This window comes from Petaurus breviceps, unplaced genomic scaffold (genome assembly GCF_028583685.1).
Source record: "Petaurus breviceps papuanus isolate PSGF00001 unplaced genomic scaffold, PetGlider_PUasm1.0 171, whole genome shotgun sequence".
NCBI classification, from domain to species: domain Eukaryota; kingdom Metazoa; phylum Chordata; class Mammalia; order Diprotodontia; family Petauridae; genus Petaurus; species Petaurus breviceps.
Window position 1 is genome coordinate 3,557,676 of NW_027185754.1, and position 24,396 is coordinate 3,582,071.

General features: G+C 37.1%; 1 protein-coding gene across 7 annotated transcripts in view; it reads right to left on the minus strand.

Moving 5' to 3' along the window:
• Positions 1 to 24,396, minus strand: part of FTO (FTO alpha-ketoglutarate dependent dioxygenase) — a 431,971-nt gene that overhangs the window by 283,190 nt on the left and 124,385 nt on the right. For 5 of the 7 annotated variants that reach the window (XM_069082477.1, XM_069082479.1, XM_069082481.1 and 2 more), the window contains exons 3-4: positions 20,611 to 21,229; positions 1,387 to 1,533 (exon numbers count right to left, since the gene is read on the minus strand). In XM_069082477.1, the coding sequence (XP_068938578.1) occupies positions 1,387 to 1,533; positions 20,611 to 21,229 (766 nt within the window). The remainder of the gene's footprint in view (positions 1 to 1,386; positions 1,534 to 20,610; positions 21,230 to 24,396) is intronic. The other 2 variants (XM_069082482.1, XM_069082478.1) reach the window with 1 other exon arrangement.

Below are 24,396 nucleotides of genomic sequence, written 5' to 3' on the forward strand. Positions count from 1 at the left end.
TTTAAGCTTGCAGTCCACTAAAACCCCCAGATCTTTTTCGGAATAAGTACTCTCTAGGATTGCCTCTCCCAATTATAATTCCTTATGACACAATGACATTCCATTATATTCATATTCCACAATTTGTTCAGTCCTTCCATTATAAGCACATAATCTGTTTCCAGGTATTTGCTATCATAAAACATGCTTCTTCCTAACCTCAAAGCAAATACACGAGCAGATTCCCTAGGAAGCCAGAGGCTAGAGAGTCCCCAAAGAAATGGAGACAATGAAAAAATTATGCAGAAAGAACCACTGTGATCAAAGAAAAAATATTATCAGCCTACTCATCATACACTAGGCCTTAGAATGGAAAAAAGTGTTATGAAGACAGAAAACAAAACACATACACACACACAAAGGCAGGAGCAAAGCCTTGTAAACTTTTAGGCTGCTGTTAGACAAACTCCTTATGAAACATCTTTTCATTAAGAATTAAAAAATAAAGGAAAGGCCTATGCTATAAGGACAGCTGCTTCCTGAGGCCATAAGGAGAAAACTAAAGTCAAATCCAGGAACAAACTTTTCATAACTAGAAACCTGCCTAGGCAGGGAAATACTCCAAAACTTTCAAGGAAGGTTAACCTGCGTCTGATAGAAATCAGCATTTAGCAATTCTGAGGAAGTATCCCAAAGTGCAGAGCACACTGAACGACTTCAGTATATCAGGGCTAGATTTTTTTTCAATTTTATTCTCAAAAAGAGTGCTGGGGTGGGGGTGGGGGGGGGAGGCGGGGAGAAAGATCAACAAAAGAGCGTCAGCATGTCAAGGAGTCTTATTTAAACTGTTCTGATATATCAGCTCCATTAAACCCAGATGACATCTGAGCTCCTGTTCTAAAGAAGAGTACTGGATTTGGGGACCTGGGTTCATGAACAACTTACTTATTAACTTTGATGAGTCTCAGCTGTGTCAGTAAAATTGAGATAATAATACTTGCACTATATACCCCACAGAGATGTTAAAAAGAGAGTGCTTTATAAACATTATAACACTATACAAATGCGAGTTATAATAGTAATAGCTGACATTTATATAACATTTTGAGATTTACAAAGCACTTTGTATGCATCATATTACTGAATCTTCACAAATACCCTGTGAGGCAGGTGTGATCATTACACCCATTTTACAAATGGGGAAACTGAGATCCAAAGAGGTTAAGTGACTTTCTCAGGATCACACAAATAGGAAGAATATGAACCCAGGTCTCTCCTGATTTCACATCCAGTATTCTACCCACTATACCATGTTTCCATTCCACATAAAATACAAGGAAAAAAATAGTCAACAAATGTTGGGAAGGTGTTGGGAAATCAATGTCTTTTCACTCTTTCCAGGATTACCTAGCATAAGATAGCAGTCTCCTTGATGGAGTGGTACTGCCAAACCAGGTGTCTCTATGTCCCAGGCTATCTTCAGACCAACATGCCAGACGGCAGGATTTCTCCCTTCCAGACTCTGTTCACCATCATCGATCACTTCAGGGCCTGTTGGAAGAAGAAAAGTGAAAGTCAGGTTAAATACACGCCACATGGCCAGGATATCAGAGACGGTTAGAGTCATCAGAAAAAAAGCATTATGAACTAAATCTCATAGAAGGAACAGGACTGGAAAGTCCTTATAAAAGAGGAGGACAGCTCATGAGAGGAGAGAGGAACAATATGAGCAAGGGCACAGAGAGACAAAAATCTTGCTTCCCAGTCCAAGAAAAACAAAGGATGTTTTACTTGTGTTATATATCATAACTCATATACAAATGGGACAGATAACCCAGCCTCTGCTTAAATCCACTTAAAGTGGTTACTCATGCATGGCACAGAAGAGACCTCAAGTTCTTGAAGGCTATGCCTGAAGGGCACAAAGCTAGTGGATTCTACCATTCTGGAAAGGCTTTGAGTCAAAGCCCAGAAAACACATTTCTGGTGTTTAGGGACCAGCCTTGCAAAGTTAGAAGGTTTCCAGAAAGCCTGCACAAGGTTATGAATTGTTTTAGACACAGAAAAATGTATGAATGCTGCCTACTAAAGCAATATGTATTAGTAATGGGGGAATTTACAAGACCAAAAATCATCAATTCTTAAAAAACTGATGTCTATATACATCTTTCTTTGATGGATCTGTGACGTCATCAATGTAGGTATCCCTTTTAACAGTTGCAATCCATCCATGCTTTCTTATCTTGTTCATAAATCCTCCACAGTTCAGTCATCTAATATGCTGGGGGCCCTCTGTCTAGATTTTCTGCCACTGTGTGGCTATCAAGGGAAAATAAGGAACTATGAATCACTGATACCTTACTCTTCCTACATAACCAGGCCACCTCCTTTTTTTCAGGCATATATCTTTGAGTATTTCAGCCTCAACACCATTATTTCCATATACACACTAAACTAAGTTATGAATATCCTACTATGTGCTCATTGCATACTAAGGTCACAATAAGCCATGGGAAAGAAAAAATAGATATTCTACCTTTTAACAAAACTTTTATGCAATAAAAGCACTTCTAACATTGATATTTATAAATGCAGAAAAAAAATCACTTTAGAAAATCCTGAAACAGGTAAGGGGAAAATATCATGAACTACCTAGGAATGCATGCTTTTTAAAAATACTATAACTGGAATTATTTACACAGTCTCATAATTTTTTAAAAAAACTTATTTTTCCAGGTCACTCCCATGTACATTTTTATGAAGCTTTCCTGGCGCAATTGGTGGGCAGTTTCATTCTGCTACTATTTGCAAGCACAACAAGGACAATCAATATCTAAAAATTTGGTGTTCACTTTAAACCACCTACCTATTTGTCACTTGATACAGATGGTCACCAAGCATATTTTGACTGGGCATGGAAGTGGTGCAGTGGACAGAATCAAGAAGATGAGTTTGAATCCTGCCTCAGATACAAAATAGCTGTCACTTAACCTGGGTAAGTCATTTAACCTCTCTACAACTCAGTTTCCTCATCTCTAAAATGGAAATGATGAGAATAGCACCTGCCTTCCAGCGTTGTTGTGAGGATTAAATGTGGTGACATGAACAGTGTTTTGCAAATCTTATAACAAATATATATATATTTAAAAAAACTTCTATATAAGTGCTTATTATCATAATTATCTGAGGGAAACTGCAACAAAGAAAGTAAGCACTTTGTCATGTTACTTTACCTGGGCTTAGAATTGGAAAAAGAAAAAATCATGTATATGCCTGTCTCTGTTGGCTCCTAAAACCACAGGGGTTAGGCTCAGTGCGCTGCTACAGGCTGTTTCATCACAGAAGGCACAAACGAGAAAACAGGGACTAGCAAATACTGTGAGAAAAATCAATGCAAACATCTTAGACAGGCTTTTCATATTTCTCTCCTTGGTCAGATAAATTGTAACTTAATTTGAGAAAAGAAAACTGCAAATATGATAGTTTTCAAGGCATTTTTAATGCCACTGATCATGGAAATTATAAAAAGAGGTAGCCTCTATGAGATAACTCTGCCAAAGAGGTTGTGTACCTCCTATCACTCTGGCAGCAGCATTGTTCTCAATATGGCACCGATAAAATCAAGAACTACAATCAGAGACAGCAATTTCAATCAATTTCCTGGAGTCTCCTCATAAATCTAGTATCTTTGGAATGTGCTTGTTAAAGTAATTTTTTTTGTTAATGTGTGTTTGTTATTTGTTTTCTCAGGGGGAGAGGAGGAATGTTATGGTTTGATGTATATTTTTATTGCTTAAGCACAACATAGCACACAAACTCACTTTCTAAGTGAGAGCAGTTTATAATTACCTATAGCAACTGCAACCGATTATTCCTGCCCTCCCCCTTGTTATTTTGGAAACAAACAGGCAAGCTGATCCTACTTGTCTTTAAGTCTTAATTATACTAAATAAATTTTTAAAAATCATCCAGCAAATTTGATTATTATCTGAATTATCCAAAGTATCTGAATGTACTTAATAATCTCATTAGAGGGACAAAACTGGCTAAATGTTAAAGCTTACTAAAGTGAAAAAACCTAAATGTTAGATTATGAATTCAAGTGACTATTCAGGCTCTGAGGAGCTAAAAAGGATTTAATACTTCAACCCCATTTACAAGAAAAATACTCCAGGTCAAAAGGTAAAAATACCATCACCAACATTCCTTCTAATCATGCTGGAGGTATACAACCATACTACGTTAAGTACACACTATGAAGATGTGTGCATTTATAGAGTTTAATGTTGTAATCAAAATCTATGACAAATCTAAACTGACACATGCTTAATGTCAGACACAATCTCTATGATGCTATATGGTAGTAAGAAGTTCATATTAATTGGTATGCAGTATGGTATAATGAACTGGCCTCAGAGCCAGGAAGGCCAGAGTTCAAGTCCACTTCTGATATATATTGATTCCAATAACCTTGGACCACTTAACCTCTCAAATGTGCCAGGCATTTCATTCCTCATTGGGAATTCCCTATCACTACAAAATCACAAATTCAGTTGTTGTTGTTGTTGCTGTGATTATCAAAAGTATTAATTATTTGGAACCAAATAATTTTTTTCACTTTGGTTTTTTGGGGGTTTGTTTCTTTTTTTTTTTTTTTTTTACTTTTCATCTTCTTAGTTCTCTATTACCTTTAAACTACATCAAGGTGGATAATTTTTCCCTATTGCAATATATTATTTAAGCATCACCATTTTTCAACCATAACCACTACATATACCTTAAGAAGCAACAGCTAGGGTTCTTCTGCAATGTTACCCACAATTCAGGATCACGTCATTGTGACCAGAAATTACAGAAATCTTATCCTTAAGGAACCCGAACTTCCTGATCAATGAAGATTATATAAGTAAATACTTGCAAGTGTCACACATCTCTGTAGGCTGCAAGTATTTAGTACTTAGAAAGGCATGATCAGATGGCCAGAATCATATACCAAAAATACACTATCTTTTATAAGCTAATAAATGACAAATACGCATCGTACAATATATACCTCAAAATATCCTTGAGAATTAAACAAATAAATCATATCGCAACTATATCACAAATAAAATTGTTGCCTACATTTGCACTGATACAACATGAATCCCTAAAAATTTTAGTATAACATTTTAAATAGATGTGAGACTGACTAATCATAATCTCTAAACTATATTCAATGAAAAGTTTTCAAAATACTGAGACATAGGTGAAGAAATAAAATCACATGGGAAGATGATGAAGTCCTATTATCTTTGCCACCCTAGCTGCTACCGGACTTGTTCTGATTATGCTTTTAGAGAGCCTACAGAATAATCCGGTTTTATACTAATATTTTTTTAATTACAAAAGGCAATTATGCTATTTACCTTGCAAAAGTCCACTGAACATTAAGTATAAAATAATAAATGCAGGACATTAGGATAGCCACATCTCTTAGGACATTTCTAATATGAATTCCATCAAAAAATCTAGTAAGATGATAATACTAAAAGTTCATATTTGTATAGTGCTTTATGGCTTACAAAGCACTCTATATAAATTAGTTCATTTAACCTTCATAATAGATCTCTGGACAGTTATTGTTATCTCCACTTTACAGATGAAGGTCATACAAGTTGGAAATGTGATTCTAGCAGGATTAGCAATAAGTGTCTACTTTATTTGTTCATATAAGAAGCAGACAGTCACCAGTGCAGATTGTAGAGTATTATTCCTTACGAACTACCCAGAAATGAAGATTCTGGAGAAATGAAGTTTTTACATACCAAAAAATCAACTCATCATCTCCTACCAGAAGCAAGTATCTGTTCCAAAAGGCCTTACAACAAGTCATTGAAACAAACTAAATCCCTTGACACAAAGTGGAATCAAATCTAAGTTTTGAGACTTCTTGAAGAATACTGCAAACCTTAACAGACAAATCTAAAGCCCTCCAATACAAGGTCTGGCTCTGTCAAGCTTTCATATTAAGCATTTGAAGTCCCATCAATGGCTACAATGGAAAATGAAAAGGTTTTTGCTTTTTGTTTTGTAAGACAAATATTCACATACATGATGATTCCTTAGTACATAATTTTTCAAGGGAAAGAAAAAATAATTATAAATTATGAAATGGAGAGAAAAGCTGCTTTTCCATCTTTTCAAACCAGAACATTCTATGAAGGAAAATATCAAATAAGGAAAGGATACATAAGAGGTTTCTGAAACCATGCATTCCTCAAATCTAGACATTCTAAAACCAGTGGTTGATAGCCTCTTAGAGTCTACCAGGGTGGAAAACCTGTGGCATTGAGGCTACATGTGGCCCTCTAGGTCCTCAAGTGCAGTCTTTTGACTGAATCCAAAGTTCACAGAATAAATCCCCTTAATAAAAGGATTTGTTCTATAAAACTTGGACTCAGGTCTTGAGGCTGCTGTTTCCCCACTCCTGGCTACGTGATCACAGAAAAGTACTTAGAAGAGCTCATGAAAGAAAGAGCTGGAGAATTCTGAATTGTTCAACTGCAGTGGGGAAACTATGGCCCATTAACAGAAATTGCTGCAAGAGGCTGATGGTGATGCCCTAAATTACGAGTAAGTGTCTGTCACCCACCCAGCCCAATCCCTGCCATTGTATCTATTTAGTATGAGGTAGCCTACTGACAGAGGTCCAGCTTCTACATCAGGAAGAATTCGATTCAAGCCCTGCCCATCACCCTATAAATTGCTTAACTTCTGAGCGCCCAACTGTAAGTCATGGAGCCCTTGCTGATCCACACTGATGAAGTGGATTTCCTCACTGAAAGTTCTCCATATCAATAAAATCACAGATGCAGTCTAAAACCAATTTTTTTTTCTATTTGCTTATCTGCGTTCATTTTGTTTTCTCCCCAAAAGTATATAAGTTCCTTGAGGGCAGAGAATTTTGTATTTATCGTTGTATTTTTGGCACTTAGCACAGTGTCTAACACGTAGTAACTGCTTAACAACTTTGTTGAACTGAAATGTTGTGTTGATTCCTCCACTATACACGAGTGAATCAACAAATATGTAAATCGAGGCCAAGATGTACAAGATCCTGAGACACAGAATGAAGAAGTACACAGGTGGTTAAACTGGAGAGCCTTTCATCATGGATTTTGAGACCTCATCAGGGAGATTATACAGCCACATCCAAAGTTACACCATGCAATAAACCAATGCAAAAGATGCTGCGAGACAAAGCACATGATTATAAACAGGTACTTCACTCAGTCAATACATAAGCCTTTATTGAGCACCTACTATCTGTGTGATACTATGTCAGTTGCTGGGGCTATAAGACAAAAATGAAATAGACTGCCTTTGGATAAGCTTAAATTTGATTAAGAGGCATCATGTAAATTAAAAGTGTATGTAGTGGGCAGCTAGGATGTGCAGTGAATAGAGCACCAGTCCTGGAGTCAGGAGGACCTAAGTTCAAATCCGGTCTCAGACACTTAACACTTATTAGCTATGTGACCTTGGGCAAATCACTTAACCCCAACTACCTTGCCTTCCTCCCTCCAAAAAAAAATATATATGTAGAAGAACAGAGGGTGAATTTGGAGGGGGCAGGGAGCAGATCACGGGAATCTGGAGGGATGGCAAGGTTTAAGCAGAAAGTGGCACCTGAGTCGTTTCAAAAGAAATAAGGGATTCTAAGAAGGGAATGTGAGGAGGGAGAGCATGTCAGAGATGGAGTACGACCAGTCCAAAATCAGTGTCTTTGTCTGGGGAACAGTAAGAAGGTCAATTTGTCTGGTCCATAAAGCTTGAGAAGGAGAATAATATATAATGTGGTGCAAAGCACCAGTTTTAAAATCTATAGGAGTTTGCCTTTGATCCTAGAGGCAAAAGGGAGCTTCTAGAGATGACTGATTAGGGGAGTGGTGCATTCAGACCTATGCTTCACAGCTTTATGGAGGATGGAATGGTGAAGGAAGTGACTATTAAAGCAAGGAAACCCATTCAGAAGCTAGCGGAATAATCCAGTAAAGAGGTGAGGGCTGTGTGTGACTACAATGAAGGGGATGGCTGAAATAGAGGTTGTGGAGGTAGAAATGATAGAAAATGGCTATTGATTAGATGTGTGGGGCGAGGGAGAGTCAAGAAGAAGCAAGGATAACTCCCAAAATGACGGTAAGTGTAAATGTGGAAACAGAAACCTGGTTTCAAATCCCAGCTCTGCTAATTAAAAATAGCTAGCATTTACATAGTGCTATAAGGTTTGCAAAGCACTTTACACACACATAGACACACACACACACACACACACATACTCTATCTTAACCCTATGAGGTGACTACTATCATCCCTATTTTAGCTGTATAGCCTTGGGTAAGTCACTTAACCCCAACCGCCTTGCCTTCCAAGGAAATTGAGGCTTTGAGAGGTCAAGGACCTTGTCCAGGATGACACAGACAGTAATTATGGGAGGCAGAATTTGAATTTGCATCTTCCCTACTCTAATCCTAGTACTCTCTCCACTGAGTCTCCCAGCTAACTAACTGCTATTTGTTACCTTAGACAAGTCATTACCTTCTTTGAGCTTCAGGCTCTTCATCTGAGGCTTCTTCTAGTCCTTGAACCTGTGAACCACATTAGCCTCTCCTAAGAACCAATGTTACTTTTCAAAAACAATTTATTCTTCCTTTTTATTCTCTGTTGATCTCAAAGACAAAGCAATGTCCATTTCTTTCTGAGGCAAGATTGGTTATCTTTTGCATGAAATCTTTCCTGATCCACTCAACTGCTAGTGCCCTCCCTCCTTTCAATACCTTGTGTCAAATTATTTTGCATATATTTGTAGTAATTAAATTTATACTTTTGCTGTACATTTTTATATGTATTTACTGTCTTCTCCATCAGAAAGAAAACTCCTTTAAAATAGGGAATGTTTCCTTATTTGAAGGGTGATGAACGAGAAGGGCAGTTAGGTGGTGTAGCAAATAGGATCCTGGACTTACTGCCAGTAAGTCTCAGACATTTAGCTTTGTGACCTGTAACAAGACACTTAATCTCTTGACCTCTACACCACTTAACTGCCCTTCTGGTTCATCACCCTTTTTCAATACTACAGCTCCCTGAGCAGCTCTAAGTGGTCATTTCCTCTTCATTAATCAATAAACCAGCATTTATAAAATGCCTACTATGTGTCAGGCACTATATTAGGCACATAAGTTCAAAGAAGAAAACAGTCCTTTTCTTCTGTGGGCCCCCAAATACCTGCATAGGATACAAGTATAATAAAACCAAAATCCCAATTAATTCATAGGAGTCAATTAAAAATCTTGAGCATCATTTGGGGTTATTTTTTCTCTAAGTACAAAATTAGAAAAATCTCACATTTCTAAAATAGTAACAAAATACAAATGGTAGAATTAAATTACCGATGGAAGCCATTACACTATTTTTCCCCAAAATCAATAAATTCAAGGCCTTGAGTGTTAGACCAAAAAAAAAATCATCTTTAGTTCCTAGGAAGGAAAAATCTGGTCTGTGACAAGAAGCTATGAGTAACTGTTGGCAATTTCTGCATAATTATAGAGCTTGAATGGGAAATCAAAGATTTTTCTTAATGGTATTTAGACCAACAATGCCAATCAGGGGTTTAAAAACTGTACCATTCCAGACCTCTTACTAACAATATCTATTACCCATGACTGCAGAAGAAAGCCATTGAATGAAGCATATAATTATACTAATCCTACACAAATTACAACCCAGTGACCTCTAGCCATAGAAATAATAACCCAAAGAAAGTCATGCCAGGGCAATCTCATTTCCCTTTCTGGGATGGATAATATGAGACTAGCATTGCAGAAGACTTCTATAGACAAAATATACCTGAGTTTTAGGTAAGGCATTTGATAAAGTCTCTCATGATATCCTTATGGCCAACGCAAAGGTATATGGACTAGATCAAAGTACCATTAGGTAGATTTGGTTTAAAATACTTACCAAACAGCAGCAATTAACTAACTAATGTAGTCCTAGAAAGATATCTCTGGTGACTGACTAAATGAACTGATTTAATGGAAGAATGGAGGAAATGAATGGAAAAAAACACTCTCTAAGTGCTAGGCCAGGAGTGGGGAACTTGCTAACTCGAGAGAGTATGGCCCTCTGACTGAATCCAAACTTCACTGAACAAATCCCCTTAACGAAAATGCTTTTTTTAATGATGCATCTTAAATTTAATAATTTATTGTAAGTTTGTGGTTTTTTTCCTGTATTGAAATTCTAATGATGTAATACTGCATCATGTCACCACAGAATACCATACTGTGAATAAGACATCATACATATATATTCCTGCAGATGTATTCTGGACTTCCCAATAATGTTTGACATGCTCGCCTGCCAACACTTGTTTGTTAAGACTTGTCGGCAGACTTGACCACTAATCAGTTATAACTTGGATGTTGTCTGTTTATTTAGAAAATAACATAATCACTATAACTTTAACTCTGTTAAACAACAGATGAAACATGTATGAATGGTTTTGCAAAATTTTCTTATTTTCTCTTTTTTTGTAATGCTTCCATTGGCCCCTTTTATTCAATGCTCCCCCCAATTGTGAGGCTACTACCACCCCCCTATTGTTCCACCCCAGGGGGCGGTATCGCCCACTTTGGAAACTTATGCAGAGTAAAGGAAAACCAGAAAGGTTTCCTACAGAAGGTAGGATTTTAGATGAGATTTGAAGACTATACCCAGAAGTCTCTTCCAACTCCAATTCATCTTCCACTCAGCTGTCAAAGTGATCTTCCTAAAGCAAAGATCTGACTGTATTTCACCACCCTCCCCTCTCAATAAACTCCAGCAGCTACCTGTCACCTTCTAGATAAAATATACAATCTCCTACCTTTCCAATCTTCTATAATGCCTTAAACCCTGCCATGTATTCTCCAATCTAGGGACTAGTCTTCTTAATGTTCCTTGAACAAGACATTCCATCTCTCAACTCCAGGCATTTTCACTGGCAAAAGCAGTAATTACTAAATTAATTTGGTACTGGTTAAAAAATAGAGATGTAGGGGGAGGAGCCAAGATGATGGCACAGAAGCAGGAAGACTCCCTGCGCTCCCCCCATAACCACTTCAAATACCTATAAAAATGACTCTAAACAAACTTTAGGGCTACAGAACCCACAAAGTGACAGAGAGAAACAAACCCCCCGCTAAAGATAGCCTGGCAGACTGGCAGGAAGTGTCCAGTGCAGCCCACTGGGAGGAGAGCCCAGCCCCAAGTGGGTGGTAGGTTTAGCCCAGGGCAGCTCGCCCAGCCCTAGCTAGAGGGATATCTGGAGAGTGGATCACCAGCAGCTGTGACGGTTTCCATATTTATCAACCCATAAATTACAAATACAAAAGGAGAGGTCAGTGGACTTTGGGAACAGGGAGTCCAGAGTGTGGCCTCTGCCCCTGGAGGGAGAAGAAGCTGAGGCCCAGCAGCCGCCACTGTGTGGCTGATTCAGAGCTCCTGGCCTGCAAAGTGTAGGGGGACCAAGCAACCAGACTGAGGAGTAATCGCTCTTACTTTAACCTGCTTGGATCTGGATTGCTTTCTAGGGTGGAAGTCCTGGGGTGGGTGACCAGTGTGCCAGAGCCAGTGGAGGCTTCTGAGAGGGCAACCAACTAATAGCTCTGGCAGCTGAGAAAACCCCAGTGATTTGGAACAAAGCTCTCCTCTCTGGAAGCAGAGTTCTGCTATGGCAAAAAGCCCCAAAATCAAGTAATTGAGTGGCAACATGAGCAAGCAAAGGAAGCAAAGCAAGCACAGCAACCCGACTTTGGACTCCTTTTTTGGGGAACAAAAAGGATCAAAGCATGGAACAGGAGGAAGACAACGAAGTCAGAACTCCTGCACCAAAAGCTTCCAAGAAAAATATGAGCTGGTTATAGGCCATAGAGGAGCTTAAGAAGGATTTTGAAAACCAAATAAGAGAAGGGAGGAAAAATTGGGAAGAGAAATGAGAATGATGCAAGAAAATCATGAAAAGAGAGTCAACAAACTGACTGAAGAAAATAACACCTTAAAAATAGACTAACTCAAATGAGAAAAGAGGCTCAAAAAGCCAATGAGAAGAATGACTAAAAAAGCCAAATTTGCCAGATGGAAAAGGAATCTCAAAAGCTCACTGAAGAGAATCATTCCTTCAGAATTAGAGTGGAGCAAATGGAAGCAAATGGAAATTTATGAGAAATCATGATACTATTAAACAGATTCAAATAAATGAAAAAATAGAAGGCAATGTGAAATATCTCTTTGGAAAAACCACTGACTTGGAAAATAGATCCAGGAGAGATAATTTAAAAATTATTGGACTACCTGAAAGCCATGATCAAAGAAAGAACCTAGAAATCATCCTTCAAGAAATTTTCAAGGAAAATTGCCCTGATATTTTAGAATTAGAAGGCAAAATAGAGGTTGAAAGAATCCACTGATCACCTCTTGAAAAAGATACCAAAAAGAAAACTCCTAGGAATATTATAGCCAGGTTCCGGAGTTCCCAGATCAAGGAGGAAATATTAAAAGCAACCAAGAAGAAACAATTTGAATATTGTGGAAACACAATCAGGATAATCTTGCAGCTTCTACATTGAGGGATCGAAGGGCTTAGAATATGATATTCTGGAGTCAGAGGAGCTGGGATTACAACCAAGAATCACCTACCCAGCAAAACTGAGTATTATGTTTCAGGGGAAAATATGGTCATTCAATGAAATAGAGGACTTTCAAGCATTCTTGATGAAAAAGCAGAGTTGAATAGAAAATTTGACATTCAGATGCAAGAAGAAGAGAAGCATGAGAAGGTAAACAGGGAAAAGAAATCATAAGGAACGTATCAAAGTTGAACTATTTACATTCCTACATGGAAAAACGATAATTTTAACTTATGAAAATTTTCTCAGTATGACAATAGTTGAAGGGTATATAAATGTGTATATATATATATATATATATATATATATATATATATATATATATATATGAGGGTATATGGGCATATGAATACATATGTGAGTATGTGTATATATGTGTACAGGTATACATAGACAGAAGGCACAGGACCAATTGGATAGGAAGGGATGATACTTAAAAGGTGAAATTGAGAGGTGAGAGAGGAATATAATGAGAGGACATAAGGAGAGACAGAATGGGGTCAATTATCTCATATAAATGAGGCAAGGGAAAACTGTTACAATGGAGGGGAAGAACAGGAAGGCAAAAGGTAATGATTCAACCTTACTCTCATTGAATTTGGCTTAGGAAGGGAATGACATACACACTAAACAGGGTATCTCGCCCTACAGGATAGTAGGGGCGAAATGGATGAGACAGGGAACATGGAGGGGAGGGCAGGTTGGGGGGGGAGGGAAGTTGGAAGCACACACTTTTGAAAAGGGACAGGGCGAAAGTAGAGAATAGAACAAGTGTGGGGTGGGATAAGATGGAGGGAGGATACAGTCAGTCTTTCACAATATATCCACAATGAAAATGTTTTGCATAGCTACACATGTACAACTTATATTGAATTGCTTATCTTCCCAGTAAGGGTGGGTGATGAAGGAGGAAGGTAAAGAATCTATAATCCAAAGTTTTAAAATCAAATGTTTAACATATATACATATATATATATATGATTTTTTTACATGCAACTGGGAAATAAGAGATACAGACACTGGGGTATAGAGATCCATCTTGCCCTACTAGAAAGTCGGAGGGGTGATGTGGGAGGACATAGGAGAGAGCAGATTGGGGGAGGGAGTATACAGTGGGATTGCTGTTTTGGGGTGGTGGGTAGGGGAAAGATGGGGAGAAAATTTGTAACTCAATCTTGTGGAAATGAATGATCTAAAATAAAAATAAACACAAAATTTAATTTTAAAAAATAGAGATTTATCAGTAGAATAGATTAGGTATACAACATAAAGAAACAAATGTTTCAAATACCCATGATTTGATAAACTCAAAGATCACAACTAGTGGTCTAACTCACTATTTGACAAAAATTCCTGGGAAACATAGAAAGCTGAACAGAAGTTAAATTTAGATCAATAACTGACACCTTATACAAAGATAAGTTCCAAATGCGTGTGTGATGTAGATTTTAAAAAAGGTCATATCGTAAAGAAACAGGAAAAAATACCTAACAGATCTATAGAAAGGAGAAAAGTTCATGACCACAAAAAGGATAGAGAAGATCACAGAAAATAAACTGTTTAATTTTGATTATATACTTTTTTAATTGCACAAACATCATAAAGCTAAAATCAAAAAAGAAACAACTATGAAAAAAATCTTTGTCACAGGTTTCTCTAATAAAGATCTCATTAACAAGCTATATAAGTAACTGATTCAAATTTATAAGAAAAAGTCATTCTGCAACTGATAATCTAAAGATATAAGCAAACAGTTTACAAGGGAAGAAACCTAGGCTATCTACATCCATATGAAAAATGCTCCAAATCATTAATAATTAGAGGAATGCAAATTAAAGCAATTCTGTCCCACCTCATATCCACCAGAGTAAAGAAAACAAAAAAGGAAAATGACAAATGTTAGAGAGAGTGTGAGAAAATGGGTACATTGATGCACTCTTGGTGGACTTCTGATTAGGTACAACAATTCTGGAAAGTAATTTAGAATTACATAAAAAAGTCACTAAACAGTGAAAGATCCTTTGACCCAACAGTACCAGCCTGCAAAAGAAATCAAAGAAAGAGGAAAAAGACCACAAAAAACTAGCTGTGTGACCTTGGGCAAGTCATTTAACTCCAACTGCCCTACCTATCCCCCTCCAAAAAGCAATTTAAAAAGAGGAAAAAGCCTTTTATGTATAAAAATATCTATAGCAGAATTTTGTAACAGTAAAAATCTGAAAACTAGCATAATGCTATCAGTTGAGGAATGAGTTAATAAGTTGTGATATATAAATACGATAGAACACTATTGAGCTATAAGGAGTGAGGAAATAGATTATTTCTAAGACATAGGAAGAAGCAGAACCAGAAGGATAATTTAGATTTTATATATAGATAAAGATATAGATATAGAGACTATAATTTAGACAACATTATAAAAATGAACAATATTGAATACTTTCATAAACTGATGAATGAAAGGAACAGAATCAGTAGAACAATTTATACAATAACACTGTAAAAAAAAACCCACAACTTTGAAAGCTTTGAGAACTATGATCAATACAATGACCAACCAGAATTCCAGAGGACCAATGCTTAAACATGGTATTCGTTAAAGAGAGGTGATGGGTTTAGAGTACAGAATAAAACATATATTTTAGTATACAGCAATTGAGGGGATTTCTTTTGTTTGACTGTGTGTGTATGTATATTATATATATATATATATGTATTATATGTGTGTCTGTGTATACACACACCCATACATAAATAGATATAAAACACAAGAGGGTTTTTTTTCCCCCAAAAGAGGGAGGATGGAAAGGAGAGAACATAGATTTGTATTCTTTTTAAAAAATAGAGAGGGGGGGGTGCAAATGCTGCATGTACTTTCAGGTGAGGTCACAATACAGTTAATTTTACTTAACTGTTTTATTTCCTAAGAGAAACCTCTCATGAAGTTGCAGTAATCTATGCATGTTCTTGATGTACAAACAAAACATGAACAAAGCTTAAAAAATACTCAGCTTAAATCTCATCTGCAAGAGGACTTTCCCATCTCCTCTCAATCCAAAGAACTACTAGTACTTTCCCAACAAGATTATCTTCCACTTACAGTCTGTGTGTATACATCTTCTATATACTTAGCTGTCTGCATAGTCTCTCCCATTAAAAAGGAGCTTCTTCATGGAACATGGTTTTTTTTTTTTGCTTTGAAATTCCTGCCCTTAGTATAGTAACCGCCTGGCATACAGTCAGTGCTTAATAAATGCTTGCAGACTTGGCTTGGGGAAACGCAAAACTGTGCCATACAAAAACTGGTAGAATAAATGTTTAGCTAGGGAAGAAAATACTTAAGAGAGATAGTAAAACTGCACTGAATAATTTTAGAGGTTGTCACAGGGAAGGGGGGAGGAATACAAGACTTACTGTCTTTGGCCACAGAAGGGAGAAGAATGACCAAAGCAATAGCTGGAGAAGTATAGTAGAAAGAACATTGGATTTAGAATAAACATGGATTTCAGTAATCATTCTGTCATTACTTTTGTGACTGAGCAAGTCATTTAATCTCTTTGGGCCTCATTTATTCCACCTTCAAAGAGAGGGAGTTTGATTAGATGATCTCTAAAGTTTTCTCCCACTCTAAATCATATCCTCAGACCTTTTGTTGGCACATTTCAGCTTAGTATAAAGGAAACCTTTCTTAAAAATTAGAACTGTCCAAAAGTAAAATGGACTACCTTGAAAAATAATGAGTTTCCCATTACTAAAGATATTCAAGTGAAGGTTGAATGGCCACTTGTATGGCATGTGATAAAAGGTGTTGCTACCTAGGTACAAATTAGAGAGCCCTTCAAACACAAAGATTCTGTGATTCTATGACTGGCTCACTTAAAGCAATACAAACATTTTATTGGAAAAAAAATAGTGATGACAAAGAAATGAAAGGTGTTGAACTTTGATTTTTTTATCTCATTGTTTTGGAAAATTAAACACAATAGAATCACCATAAAGCCTTTTTTAATGGCCAGATCCTAAGTCCTGCCCAATGGAGGACTAGTTTTGTTTTGTTTTGTTTTTTGGGGGGTGGGGAGGACAGGAGTGAACAGAGATAGAAATTAAATTTATAAAATCATTCTCTCCAATCGAGTTCCTAATATAGCTATGACTGCATCCAAAGGAAACTAAATGAACCAGAATATATGGCTTGGCATTTGGGATTCAAGCAGATGCACATAAGATAGTTCAACATTTCAAGGCAATTTTTATCAGTGTGGGTCCTACCACCACATGTACAGATGTCAACACCTCTACAACTTGGAAGACTATTCTCGTGAGTTGTGACCAGAAACGTCAACACCTTGCAGCAAATTTAGGTAGGCTGGTCCTTATCTATCACCAGAACTATATTTGAAACAATTTCTGGAGGAAGACTTCAAGAGAGGGTTAATTTTAAGCATCTTACTATGTGTCAGGTACTGTGTTAAGCACTTTACAAATACTGTCTGATTTGTTCCTCACAACAACCTTGTGAAGTAGGTGCTATTATAATCCCCATTTTATAGCTGAGGAAGCTGAGGCAAACAGAAGTTCAGTGATTCTGCACAGGGTCACACAACTAGTAAGTGTCTGAGGCTGTATTTGAACTAAGGTCTTCTTGTATTGGCACATTTAAACTCAATATAAAGGAAACCTTTCTCAACAATTAGAACTGTCCAAAACTGACTCCAGAACCAGCATTCTATCCACTGTACCACCTAGCTGTCTCTGATAATAAAATAGCTCATCTCAATTGAAGTATATATCCTGGGACCCAGAAGAAAAAAAAAACATTCTGTCTCATAACTGGGATTTTCCTTTTTGATCCCCTAACCCTGCCAAAGATGTGTCTAATTCAGAGTTGTTTAGTTAAAGCTGCTGCCACAACAGTAGAGGGGAAGGTGTTAAATTTTACCATTTTAAAACGTGTATTATAATTTTGTTTACCAAAAGTCTGACTCACATCTCCCAATAAATGCCACTTATTAACAATTCAAACTCAAAGCCGTTTCAAAACTAGAAGAAAGGCTGTTGCCGTGGGCATACAATAAGACCATTAAACTGAAGAATGTGTCTGACCACAAAAGCATTTTTTGTGGCACTTTGGTGTTATCATATACCAATGGCATCAATTCAGGAGAGTCATTTCCTTAGAAAAGAAGGAAACTAACTCCATTGTACTTTTACATCAGCATTCCCAGATATAACATCTTAACTTCTTGAGCAAAGGCTTGCAAAAGCTTAGATTACACTAGTTTCTTCCACTGGGATAGCAACAGATTAGTGAATAAGTTACTAGGATAAGCATGACTGTGTTAGATTCAGGGAAACTGGTGGAACATCTTGCCCCCAAATGAAATCTCAATTGGTAACTGAAGACACTATTAGCTGGGGCCTGAAAATGACACGCTATTTTCTGTCACTGTGCATGTGTGTACAGTCGATTGAGTGCAGGGCCTGGAAGCAGGAAGAACTGAATTCAAATCCAGCCTCAAACACTTACTAGCTGTGTGATCCTGGGAAAATCACTTCATAGCTGTTTGCCTCAGTTTCCTCATCTGTAAAATGGACATAATCATGGCATCTACCTCCCAAGGTTATTGTGAAGCCCAAATAAGGGAATAACTGTAAAGCACTCAACATAGTAAGCACTACATAAATGTTAGCTATCGTTATTTTTATTTGCTGGAGAAAGTAATGGCAAACCATTCTGCAATCTTTTCCAAGAAAATCTCAAACAGGGTCAGGAAGAGTTGGACAGGATTAAAAAATGACTGAACAACAACAAATTTTTATTTGTGTGAACTGTTTCTCAGGCTTGGAATTTACAATGCCCTTATATCCAGCAATCAGCATCCTTCTCTTCCTTTTGGCTCAGCTCAGGTGCCAGGTCCTTTAAGAAGCCTCTCCTTATCTCTTCAAATGAAAGGGTTTACTCCAACTTAAATTTTTTCTGAAGTCCTATGCCTGGCCCCTCCATGGAAGGCTGTATTGTTGGCTGGAGCCAATAGCTCCAGCTATACAAATCAATCAGCCAATCAACAAGTACCCCCTAGGTGCTGGAGAATAAACATGGAAAAGACAAAGACACTCACTGTCTTCAAGAAGCTTACCTCTTTTGTGGGGATACTCACAGATAAGTACATAAAAATACAGACCAAATAAATACAAGGTAATTCTGAGTAGGAAGGACTAACAGCTGGGAGGACCATGCAGTCAGCAGGGCTTGGGCTGAACTTTGAGGGAAACTAGGAATTACAAGAAGTGACACTAAGGAAGGTGCACTTTCTGGGCTTAGAAGGTTCATGTTCCAGGCCTAGGGGAGACAGGTGGTAGAGAGGCATGGGAGGGGATGTAGCATATCATATGTGAGAAACACAGCAAAAAAGGCAGCCTGGACTTCGGGGTGTATGAAGATAATTAAGGTATAAATGAATGACTTGACCTTCATTTAAAGGGCTGGCTGACTAAATATTTTGTATATTGCCTTTCTTTATTATTCTCCTATCGTCTGTCAATCTCCTAAATTCATCTCCTACAGAATATAAATGCCTCGAAGACTTGAGACTCAAACACTTGTTTGAGTTTTTTCTTCATTCTCAGCATCTAGTAGAATATCTTATACGTTGAAGGCACTTAATAAACATTGGTTTGAATTGAGTTGGTTCTTTTGGAGGGATAGTTATATAAAGATGACTTTTTGCCAATATGCAGAAACCACTGGAAGGAAAAAAGGTAAGCAATGTAAACCAGAGCCATATAGAATGTTCTAATAGTCCAAAAAGATTATCTGAATAAGAATCACCAAATTAAGTAATGAAATTCTGAAAGTACATACCAACCCGAAGCCATTACTCTGCCCTTGACAGACATCAGAGGAAATGTAGCTAGTCAGGGACATCTGCTTAGACCAGGGAGAAGAGAAACTTGGCTTTGAGATGACTATGTCTACCTGTTGGATGGCTTTCCTAAAATCCAGGAGAGCTCTTAGTAAAGGTCCAAGCAGGATAACACTTTCTAGAAGGTCCCCATCTAACCACCATTCCTGAAGTACCCATAGGAAAAAGATCAGGAATCTTAGGCTCAGGGAAACAAAAGCAATAAACAAAAGAAAATGAACCTGTCCATATAAGGCATCTTTACAAAGCTGTACCACTGACCTTACTTTCAAAGAGGTCAGCTGATAGCTGACAATTTAAATTTCAGGAGACTCCTGGAGATTTTTCAGTCACAGGAAAACCAATGGGCATTCCCATCTGGGCAGGGCTCTAAAAATAGAGGAAAATTTGGCTGCAAAGTCAGCCCTGCATGGCTTTTGGCAAGGAAGGACTCATACATCATCACTATAGTATTGCTTTGTGATAAGGAGTTTATGTAAATGACTAGAATCAGTAGGCAGTGTGGCATACTGGATATGAGTTGGCTTCAGAGTCAGTATGAAGAGCACTATGAAGCCTAGGGCAAGTCTAGAGTTGACAAATTGCTCCTATAAAGACAGTGATGTCAACTGTAATCAAGTAGTTTTGCAAGACTGGAAATGTGTACCTTTGGTAACCTAGATAGATTTGACTGATTTTTGTTTTCCTGGCCCTTTATCAGCAAGTCAATTAGAGTAACACTGAAAACTGCTCAAGGTTCTACAGACATGGTCAGTTATATAAAATTGAGGCTTCTCTCTCTCCTGAGAATGGGCAAAGGATTTGAAAACATAACATTTCTGAGTTATAATGAATTAGGGGCATATCTACACCCAAAGAAAGATGCATCTTGCAAAAATGGGGATGTGATGAAAAAATGAAGGAAATTTTTTTAAAAATAATAACAAACAAGAAAGCTCTAGGAACTAAGTCATGTCAGCCAAAATGTACTCAAGGAAGTTATTCCACAGCCTTTGTACCTTCACAACTGTAACTGTATACCGCTACTGTTGATCTTTCTACTAGATTCTCATCATGATGCCAGCTCACAGCCATTTTCCCCATTCCAAAATAAGGCTCTTCTTTCAAGTAGGACATTTTCTGGGGATCCATGTAATTCAACAAGGTCAAATTGTAGGTTGTCCTCTTCTTGAGCTCCATATCATCTCCCATGTCCAAATCACTCTTGGAGAGTTCTGGTACCATTCCAAAGACTGTACTGTCTTCATTTTGCTCAGATTTGATCAAACGTAGCTTGTCCAAAGCCTGGACTGTATCTTTATGTAGGTAGTCATTGAGCTTAAAGAATGCTCTACAAGCTGCAAATATTTCATCTTCAGTATATTTTATGTTGGAACCTTCCACTGGCCATGGCACAGTGAAGAGTCTGCTGTTCAGATACTTATAGGTGTACCCTGGATTTCCAATAAGAAGACGAGATACTGGGGTGAGTAAATTTTTCCCTTTGATTCGGACTAGATCTTGGAATAAGCAGTCATGCTTCCGCAAGGTGAGGAAGGCTTGCTGAACTTCTTTATGTAGCAACTCAGGGATCCTACTGGCTTCTCGGAGAATCAGTTTGGAATAATTCTCCTGCCACTGGAAAAAGAAAAAATGAAAACAGAGTTTATGTATAGCTATGGATAGTATTTTTCCACATAAAATACTTCTCTTTACATGTCAGAAATCAGTATCTCTTGTGGCTTTACAGCCTAAATAATTACAATGGAATAAATGAAGGAAATGGTGAATAATTCTGTAACCAGAGTTCCCTAATCAGGCTCAGTTGATTAACAATTCTGACTATTAACAGAGTCCCTCATTACTTTGACTTCTAAGATTCTTCCCCAGTGCCTGTTCCCATTCTCTTATCTTCCAAAAGGCTCAATTTGGATACAGGGCAACAAGCAGCTTATATGCCTCACCAGACAGGCCTAATCCTAAGCAGCTATATAATTTGGAATCAATGAGAGAATCACAGAATTCAAAGGAAATTTAAAGGTTCTAGTCCATCCTCCTAATTTAAAAAAAAAAGAATCATCTCTACAACATCCCTGAAAAATGGTTATCAGCCATCTGCTTGGGGTCATATCTGACTCTTCTTCCCTCCAAACCTCTCATATTCAGTCAGTTACTAAGTCCTTTCAATTATACCCCACAACATGTTATATATTCACCATTTCCTCTCAGTTCTCACTACTACCACTCTGACATAGGTCACATTACCACCCACCTGTATTATAGCTATAGTGACCTAATCGGTCTTCCTGATTCTACAATCTCCCCATTCCAATCCATTCTTCATGTGACTGCTAAAAAACCCTTTCTCATATATTTATCTGATCATGTCAGTCCTCTTCAGTGTCTTTTTATACTGTAAGTAAAGTTCAGACTCTAAGGCACTCTACAATATGGCCCCACAATCTATCACTGGCATTGTGAAAAGAACATTGGTTTCAAGAGAAAGGTTTGATTGAATTCCAATTCAGATACTTCCTTGCTATGTGATCATAGGCAAGTCAAAGAATTTCTCAAAGCCGTTATTTTCCTTAACTGCAAAAGGGGACAATAATAATACTTACATTACTTACCTCACAGTTGTTGGTTGTAAAGTATTTAAAAAAACAATGCTATATAATTGTAAGTTATTATTATGACCTTTCTAACATTATCTTATATCACTCTCCTCCACTCACCCTAGTTTTCAGTCAGACTGAAGTATGTACTCTCTGCTCCCTAGACACCTGCTACACTCTTCTGCCTCTCTGCTTCTGTGAAGGCTGTCCTCTGGAATGTCTTCCCACTTAGAGGTAGCATGGCACTCTTGACAGTGTCCTGGATTTGGAGACAGAGGATCTGGGTTCAAACCCTGGCTCTACAACTTATTAGCAATGTGTCCTTAGGCAAGTAATTTAACCTGTCTGCAACTCCATATACTCATTGGTAAAATAAGGGGATTGTAACAGAGCCTCCAAGTTTCCTTCCAACTCTATGCGGAAGAGTTCTTCCAATTCTTCACATACAGGATTCCTTTTCAAACCCAATTTGAATGCCCCTTCCTCCATAAAGCCTTTACTGATCCACCCAGTTGGTAATGAGCCCCTTCTTGTACCTCTCACAGCACTTTGTTTTGCCATTCTTTAATATGTTTATCAAGTAATTTCATGTAGTAAAGTTATATTATTATTTCATGAGGTAACCCATTTCATTTAAGGACATATGATTATCAGAAAGATCTTCCTTATATAGCAACAAACTCTTTCACTCCCTGGTCTGAATTATGCTCTCTAGTGCTATGGAAAAAGTGCTGCCATCTTTTAAATGATCCTCCAAATATATCAAGATATGCCCATTCTCAAATAGTTGAGTCTATAGGCTGAATATCTCCAGTTCTTAAGTAAATCTTTATAAGACATGTTTTCTAGGGACCCTTCGTAATTCCATTTACCTTCTACAAAACATGAACTCCTAATGTGGTCTGGACAATACAAACAATAACCTCCCTTGATATGAATACTATGAATCTATACATACAATGCTAGTTCTTGGTTTTAGGTAGATATTATTTACCATATTAAAAAATAACCTTTTAGTTGTATTTTGTCAAAAATGTTATCTATTTTTATTATTAACATGATCTATTATGTTTATATTTTTTCCAAATATTAAGCTGCCCTGTATTTCTGGTATAAATCCAAATATACTGTCATATATAATGCTGTAAACTCTTTCCTAATATTTTAAAATTTTTGCATCAATGTTCTTTAGACATATTGCTCCATAATTTTATTTTCCTGCATTATCTCACCCTGATTAAAGTACTAGGATCATATTTATCTTGTACAAAGAGTCTAATAGGATAAATTCTTACTCTGTTTTTGCAAACAATATATTAACAGACCTAACTGTTCCTTGCATGGTTCACAGAATTCACTTATAAATCAGTTTAGGCCTATCTCCCTCATTACCTCTTCTTTGGGAATTGATTTATGGTTTAACTTCTTTTTTTGAAATTAGGTTACTTAGATTCTCTTTTTCCATTATTCTAAAGTAATCTATAATTCTGTTAATATTTATCTATTTCACTTATGCCATCAGTTTTATTGATTAAAAATTAGGCAAAATAGTTTCTAATCATTTCCAATGTTTCCTCATCCTTTATTCCCTCCGGGCTATGTTTTTGACTTTCAGGTTTTTGCCACCATGGTTCAGCTGGCTTTATACTCTGGAACTTGTCTCAGCACTTGTGGCTTTCTTGTCTTGGAACATCCCTTTGCATCTCTATCCTCCCTCTTCTTCCAGTGGTTTAGATCCTCCATTTTGAAGGAGGGTTCAGGATGACCATCTTTCATTTTGCTCCCAGATCCTCTTCTCAAGACTTGGCTACCATGCCCATTCCCAGGTATCTTCCCCCTATTGGATTTTCAGATCTCTTTTATGTATTATCTTCTATCATTAAAACATAAGCTCTATGAAAGCAGGGACTACCTTTTCTTTTTTCTTTTTGTTTGTATTTCCAGTGCTTAGCATAACACATGGTAAATGCTTAATATTTATTTACTTGTCTTAATTTGACTTACCTCTTCATCTACTTTGTGTCCTCTTTTTAAAATTTTTTAGTATGATAATTTGGTTTTCCTTTTTCCCTTAATAAAAATAAAATTAGCTACAGATTTGTCTGTTTTATTAGCTTTTAAAAAAAGGAGCTCCTAGAATTGCTTTTCAATTTAGTTTTGTCAATTTCTTATCTCTTGTTTGATTTTCAG